Here is an 8,168-nt window from a genome sequence, read left to right as displayed (position 1 = left end):
CTCCGCCGCATCCAGAGCCGAACGAGCTGAAGCGAGGTATCAATCAGCGATTTGCACTAGAGGGTGGCTGCACCATCAAACCGCTTCATATCTGCGATCTGCGGTTTTGTTTAAAATCCGGGTCTATCTATACAACACGTTGCCTGGATTTTATCTTGTAAACTTAGTACACCTAATGTGAGAGAGTGGCAAAGAATACGGAATCTCAAATAAAAGAGATGGGAGCCTTTGGGGTAATAGTAGGGACTTTACATTACATGGGACTCTACATCCAACTTAGTGCCTCCACAAGGCAAGGTGGACATGCAGAGGTAGAGAACCACATCTCCGGGAACGGTACGTTTCTGTCCTAATGTTTTATTCGGTTAAATTCTAATGATATTAGTGTGTAACATGCGGAAAGGAACAATTGACAGTAAACACCAGGAAGATACTGCGGTTATAGGGGGAGAGTAGCCTCCGATCAGGGCGGAGGCTACTGATGCAAAGGTGTTTTTCTTTATAAAGGGAACACCTGAGGTAGAAGGATGAGGGATTTATTTTGCACATTAATATTACCGGTAGTCAAGCGCCGGCAGTTAATTCATGTTCTATATGCACTGTTATTTAACTTTTTTTATTTGTTTATGTACACATTTGTAGATACAGTTTTTTCTGTGAAATAAAAGTTCATACTTAGCACACTGACAATCCTATTTACGTCATAGCAGGACAATAGAAGGGGCAGAAATATTATGATGAAAATACCTCGTGAGGGTGCAACTCTCCACATTGCTGAATGACATATTGTTATTGAAAATGTAATGTTCATCTCAATCAACTGTATTTATCCAAATATATGTGTGTGGAAGCTATCTATTTCTTTCAACTAAACTATGTCTGCTGGGTTGCTTTTATTTTGGCCTCATAATTGTATAGTTACAACAATGTAATGATCAGCTTCTGAAAATTAACCGTTGAAAGAAGGAAAGAATTGAATACATCAAGCCTATATTCTGACACAATACTCATCTTTTTCAGAATGTAGTGGATAACAAGTGCCATTTAAGCTGTGGGTAGTCCAATAATAGGCTACAATGGTCAAAATTATGTTACTAACTGGAGGATTCAAACATCTCTCTCTTATGATGCACCAACATTCTCTCTGGCTTCCTGCAGTCTATTTTACAGTTAGTTGCATCACTCAGATAAACATGTATTGTCTGGGTTCATCATCATCTGTTTGAGATTCCAGCTGCTTGGTTGTCAGCTCAGCAGATGTGTGGGCAGAAGTTTGGCATGTGTAGAAAAATGGACTGTCGAGAAGAGAAGATTGCATGTGAGGCTAAGTGCCTCCATGCCCTTGAGCAAGATACTGATGATACCCCGGAACAGTGGGGTAAAAGTGTAACATCAGATTCTTACTTCTGCCAGCACTATTTCTAACGTCACTATTATGCCCACTGGTATTACTAGCAGATACTAGTATGATAACATGCATGGTATCATTTCTATGGTTGGGTTGTGTGAAGTATAGTGTGGTGTTGGGTGGTGTGATCAGGGACGGAAGTGAGATCTCTCTGATGACTCATTAACTTTTAATTTAAGGAAAAGCAGAGGAGGAAAACTGCAGAGGAGGAACATTGCCTCACCAGGGCTCGTTAGTCCACCATGGAAAAGCTTAAGACGGGGAATATGTTGCGCTGATAAAACTTTATCCAAGTAACCCAGTTTGAAAATGGGAAGCACCTTGGTGTCCAAAATGAATGTGCAGAAAAAAAGCTTATATTTGTATCAGGGTGTGAACCCTAATTACCTGCTCCTCCAGGGTGTGTGGGTAAACCTCTTGCCATTGGGCTGGAACCAGATAGACCAGGATGACATGCAGGTCACGCTATTACAGACAGCCAACTGTGTCCATCCACCGCTTGCCATCACCTCTACAGATGCATGAATCTCCCACTGCTTCTGACCTAAATTAGTGGTAACAGGGATAACATAGAGCGGGTAAACTGGCCCTGAAAGGCTACAAGGTGGGCTAATTATTATAATATAATGTCCCTGCAGTCATTATGTCGGTTGACATTATCCATTATTTGTAGTTCACCACAGATTTTCTGAATGCTGCAGTCTGCATCACCAACTGTTATGCAGAGGGATTTTTTACAGTGCATTCTGACAGTATTCAGAGCCCTTGACATTTTCCACATTTTGTTACGTTACAGCCTTATTCTAAAATGGATTACATTTTAAAAATCCTCATCGATCTACACACAATAGTGACAAAGCGAAAAAATAATAATGACAAAGCGAAAAATGTTTTTTTTTAGACATTTTTGCAAATACAAAACAGATACCTTATTTACATAAATATTCAGACCCTTTGCTAAGAGACTCAAAATTGAGCTCAGGTACATCCTGTTTCCATTGATCATCCTTGAGATGTTTCTACAACTTGACTGGAGTTCTCCTGTGGTAAATTAAATTGATTAGACACGATTTGGAAAGGCACACACCTATCTATTTCAGGTCCCAAAGCAAAAACCAAGCCATGAGGATGAAGTAATAGTCTGTAGAGCTCCGAGACAGGATTGTGTCAAGGCACATATCTGGGGAAGGGTACCATAACATTTCTGCAGCGTTGAAGGTCCCCAAGAACACAATGGCCTCCATTATTCTTAAATGGAAGAAGTTTGGAACCACCGCCCGGCCAAACTGATCAATCGGGGGAGAAGAGCCATGGTCAGGGAGGAGACCAATAAACCGGTGGGAGCTCCAGATTTCCTCTGTGGAGATGGGAGAAGCTTCCAGAAGGACAACAATCTCTGCAGCACTCAACAAATCAGGCCTTTATGGTAGAGTGGCCAGACAAAAGCCACTCCTCAGTAAAAGGCACATGACAGCTCGCATGGAGCTTGCCAAAAAGCACCTAAAGGATTCTCAGACCATGAGAAACAAGATTATCTGGTCTGATGAAATCAAGATTGAACTCTTTGGCATGAATGCCAAGCGTCATGTCTGGAGGAAACCTACAGTAAAGCATGGTGGTGGCAGGATTTTCAGCGGCAGGGACTGGGAGACTAGTCAGGATCAAGGGAAAGTACAGAGAAATCTTGATGAAAACCTGCTCCAGAGTGCTCAGGACCTCAGACTGAGGCGAAGGTTCACCTTCCAACAGAACAACAACCCTAAGCACACAGCCAAGACAACGCAGGAGTGGCTTCGGGACAATTCTGAATGTCCTTGAGTGGCCCAGCCAGAGCCGGACTTGAACCCGATTGAACATCTCTGAAGAGACCTTAAAATAGCTGTGCAGCGATGCTCCCCATCCAACCTGACAGAGCTTGAGATGATCTGCAGAGAAGAAACTCCCCAAATACATGTGTGCAAAGCTTATAGCGTCATACCCAAGAAGACACTAGGCTGTAATCGCTGCCAAAGCTGCTTCAACAAAGTACTGAGTAAAGGGTCTGAATACTTATGTAAATGTGATATACAATTTTTATTTTATTTTATACATTTGCAAACATTTCTTAAAAACCTGTTTTTGCTTTGTCATTATGGGGTATTGTGTTTTTCACCTTTATTTAACCAGGTAGGCTAGTTGAGAACAAGTTCTCATTTGCAAATGCGACCTGGCCAAGATAAAGCAAAGCAATTCGACACATACAACAACACAGAGTTACACATGGAATAAACAAACATACAGTCAATAATACAGTAGAAAAAAAGAAAACAAAAAGTCTATATACAGTGAGTGCAAATGAGGTAAGTTAAGGAAATAAAATAGGCCATGGTGGCGAAGTAATTACAATATAGCAATTAAACACTGGAATGGTAGATCGGCAGAAGATGAATGTGCAGGTAGAGATACTGGGGTGCAAAGATTGATGAGGGAAAAAAACAATTTATTCCATTTTAAAACAAGACTGTAACGTAACAAAGTTTGGAAAAAGTCAAGGGGTCTGAACATTTTCAGAATGCACTGTATCTAGCCAATCAAATGACATGAATTAATCAATTAAGTGCTAAAGAGGAGAGAAACAACCAGATCCTGCAACTCCCACATAGAGACTGAGACACTGAGAGCCAACAGTGTACAGATTATGAATATACCGGTAATATTATTTAAACCGATAGGTTATAGAATAAAATATGACATGTCAAGGCAGATTTTTCAAATTTCCTTTTCAACAATAATATGGGCCGCTATATAACAAACAGCCACCTAACGTCCATGTCCTCTCTCTGCTCTAGGCCTACAGTCACTCCTGCTTCAGCCTTAGCAGTTTCTGTTGACTATTCATCAAGCCAGGCTCACACTGAGCAGGAGAGGCTGACAGGCTAGTCTCTGGTCTGCTCTCAGTGGTGGGCTCCTCTCCCTACCATGCTCAGCCAGGAGGAATCAACTTGGGACAGATGTCCCTCTGGTGGGAAGGGTACGCATGATAAGCTGCTCTGAATGGCACACTTCCTCTCCACTCCCTATTTTATGAGTGGGTATAATATATGTTAGATGTTTAGATGAGCCTGTAACTGCACTACAAATAAATATGCTTTGCAGTTGTATAGAAGCTTTTTGAGGGCCATATATGAAGCGAACCATTTCACTATTTTTGGTTCTATATACCAACATTTCTCCTAGCAGTGGGTAATGCAGGGAAGCCCTGTTGACCAAAAGATTCCAGTAGCATAAAGTACCATTTACATTCGATTTTTTTGTCATTTAGCAGACACTCTTATACAGAGCAACTTACAAGAGCGTTTAGGGTTAAGTGCCTTGCTCAAGAGCACATCAACAGATGTTTCACTTAGTAGGCTCAGGGATTCGAACCAGCAACGTTTCGTTTACTGGCCCACGCTCTTAACCACTAGGCTTCAGACCTGCATTGAATGGACAGGGCACTTATTGCAGGCCTCCTGGTACAACCTCCTTACCATTTCTCCCTCTCTCTTTCTCTTTCTCTCCATTTCCTTTTCCTTTCTCTTCAAACGCAGCCCATTACAAACTGTAGGGTCAGCCAGCAGTCATGCAATGTGTTTTCTCTCTGTGTATTCAGTTCTGATGGCTCTTGTGGAGTATAAGTGCCTCAAAGTGAACCAGTTTTTTCCTTGTCATTTCCCTTTCATGTCCTTATGTCTCTGGCCAAACATATCCCCAGAGCACTTTGGAGAAGAAAATATGTGCCTTTTGACTGGCAATACAGAGTCATAGTCTCTGTCCCTTTCATGCCAGTGTCTCTGGAAGTCACCAATTCTCCCTGGCTCTCCCCACAGAGAACAAACCATATTTCCTCTATATTTCCTCCAGCCTTGATCATAAGACGACTGGATGGAGGGATCCTTCTGGGCTCTGGTTGGAAGAGTGGGCAAGCTTATCTCACATTAGACACATGACTGCTGTGGTGGCTATCGCAGACCTCCTGGAGAGGACTTGGCAGGGCTCATATGTTGGCAGTCAGCGTGAATAGTGGAGTCATGTTGATTTGCTTTAGTGGAGTCGAACTGAGATTTGCTTCTCCAAATAGCTTGCATGCCCCCATGGGTGTCCCGAAACGAACCAATGAAGACAGCAGCTTGAGTAAATGTTTGAAGTATAATACCTCATTGTTTTTAAGGACAGGCCACGTTAAAAAATATTTTTAATTTATGTTTTTTCTTTACATATGGCTTGTCCTTGAAAACAAAGAGTTATGGGAGTTACGGGAACTACATTGTGCAACCTTGATGACTAATATGGATTGACATCAGTGTCACATCACTGATGGGCACCAACAAATTATTACTCCCATTATCAGCATTACACAACATTCAAGGGCTTGGAGAAAACAACTTTGTTTACCAGTTATGATTATACTTCTTTGTTGTTGTAATCAGGCAGATTAATTTGATTATTTTGTAAACATTAGATGGATTTTGGTCACACCAGTAAAAACACATGTATGTTACTGCTTTTCAATAGGCTTACAGTATGTTGCTACTGAACGCATGTGGGCTAGTTTGCAGTATTATTCAATCTGGTAGCCTACACAGTGTGTTGAAAAACAATGTTATCAGTGTGGAAATACAACGTTAACTAGCCATCATGATCCCGTCCACCATATCAGAGGCCTGGCTCAATTAGAAGGCTGGCCTGGGGCCATGTTGAGACAGGGACATCCATTATACCGTTTCTCTTTCTCGCCAGTGACCAGCCCTAATTATGCTGCTGTGGAGCGGCTGGTTCACACACAGTGGGTGAATGGAGACCCAGCAGCACTGTTCAATCATCTCATTCTGGGAATGGGCTGGCTCAGCCAGAGGGGGTGATGGTAATACACAGGAGACTCACTTTTTCTGTTTCTCTTTGTATTTATAGTGTGTTCCACGGTATTTTCTTGGTTTTAATGATCTACAAGGCTGTGTTTTACACACTAAGCAAGTGTAGAAAGGTTGGAATAACTGAGAGAAATTTAGTACGAAAGGCAATTTGACAACAGGGAATTGATATCTGCACGCATGTTATTCACAGGATTGTTTAAAACCCAACCATTAGCTCCTGTCTGGCTTTCATATCCAATGTTTCTGTCTTTTACCTGTCCCTCTAATTGCTGACAGTAATATTTTAAAGGCTACTTGGTATTTCAAAAGGCTAGTGGTCTGGATAGCTTGCACCTATCAGTAATGTAGAATGGTAAATTACATTTTTCTGTGGTTTTGTATTGCTTGACTGCACACACCTCCTGCTCAGAGCTAATGCTCCCTTCAGCAATGGTTCTGTCTCTATCCAGTTACTTTGCTGTTAGATTGGTGCTTTGGCCAAGGACGGCGGGCCTATTACAATGATATGTTCACAAATATAGCAAATAGAGATGTTGCTAATTAGATCGTCCTCTGGCTATCATATACACAATTATGCAATACCATGACATTCAGCCATCTGACTACACTGATGCATTAGTAGTGTTGGCTACAATGATGGATAGTTAATAGCAAGTTTTTGTCCCCAGTTAGATGTGATTGAAGTCATCGCTTCAGTTGACGGCATGGAGGATAACATTTAGAAGGGCATTTAGCTAAAAGAGATGATACATTCTACTGCAGATAAATTATTATTAGGACATCGTATTCACAGAGTCACTTTTGATTAGCGGCCAAAGAAATGAGCTTATGTTTAAAAAAAATTTTTTTAGGGTGTTGTTACCATATCTGGATGTCTGGGGACTTTTCTGCAGACGGTTGATGTGTTTCGGCCTATCAAATGTGACACTTATGATAGGCCGTTGTTTTTCTTTTTAATATGGCACGTCAAAGTCATTGCTGCTCTCTCTCTACAGTCATGCTGTCAAAGGCTCCACTGATGTGGCATAGAGAGAGACTGTTGAAAGCCGGTGTTCTGTACTTTTCAATGAAAAAGAGACCGTCTCTGAGTTCTCAGAAGTGTTTTATTTCAAATGGATTAAATGGGTGGTATGAGAAAGTGGGACAGGCATATTATATTTATCTGGTTTTCTGTTCTTATGTGAAGGATATTGACTGGTATTCAGCCATAGGTGGCTGGTGGCACCTTAATTGGGGAGGACGGGCTCATAATGGCTGGAACGGAATGAATAGAATGGTATTTAATACCACTTAATATTTTGATTTCATTCTATTCCAGTGATTATTTTGAGCCGTCCTCCACTCACCAGCCTCCTGTGTAGCAGTCATTAAATAGGCTAGCTCATCAAACATGGAGTTCATGGTAAGCTAGGATTGAGCAATAAGAACAACTATGCAATGGATAAAGTGAGAATCCAGGTTTTCAGTGTACCTTTCATTTATATTGAGAAATCATGTTAATTATCAGGTTGCAAACATGTAACAATTTGACAAAATCGCTCCCGATCTTGTGGTTACCTTTTGGAAACCGCAAATCACCTTTTGCTATTGTATTAGATAACACAGAATTTTCCAAGTCTTTCCTGTCTATATAGGACTTCCGACTTGCAGTCCACAGTGGGCCGGGCAGCTTGCTTCTGTCAGATTCCCTTTATTTCAGATGAGCGCTAAACATAAGCAGTGAGTTACATCATTCATCAAAGTCACCACATGTGAAGGGAGATGAAAAAAAAGACAGCATGGCTGTTTTGTTAAATCCCTGACTACATGTTCTCAAAAAAGGCCCTGTTTATTTCTTATTTTTGGTGTCAGGTTGCCCCATGAGCATC

General features: G+C 41.3%; 1 protein-coding gene across 1 annotated transcript in view; it reads left to right on the top strand.

Annotated features, from left to right (window-relative positions):
* The window catches only part of LOC112221980 (V-set and transmembrane domain-containing protein 2-like protein), a 35,941-nt gene continuing 27,773 nt past the window's right edge, over positions 1–8,168 (top strand). Inside the window, exon 1 of the mRNA XM_024384473.2 lies at positions 1–336. Within this exon, the coding sequence (XP_024240241.1) occupies positions 219–336 (118 nt within the window). The 5' untranslated portion in view covers positions 1–218. The remainder of the gene's footprint in view (positions 337–8,168) is intronic.

This window comes from Oncorhynchus tshawytscha, linkage group LG22 (genome assembly GCF_018296145.1).
Source record: "Oncorhynchus tshawytscha isolate Ot180627B linkage group LG22, Otsh_v2.0, whole genome shotgun sequence".
Taxonomy (NCBI): domain Eukaryota; kingdom Metazoa; phylum Chordata; class Actinopteri; order Salmoniformes; family Salmonidae; genus Oncorhynchus; species Oncorhynchus tshawytscha.
The sequence above is the reverse complement of the archived record's forward strand: the minus strand, read 5'-3'. Positions and strand labels throughout refer to the sequence as shown.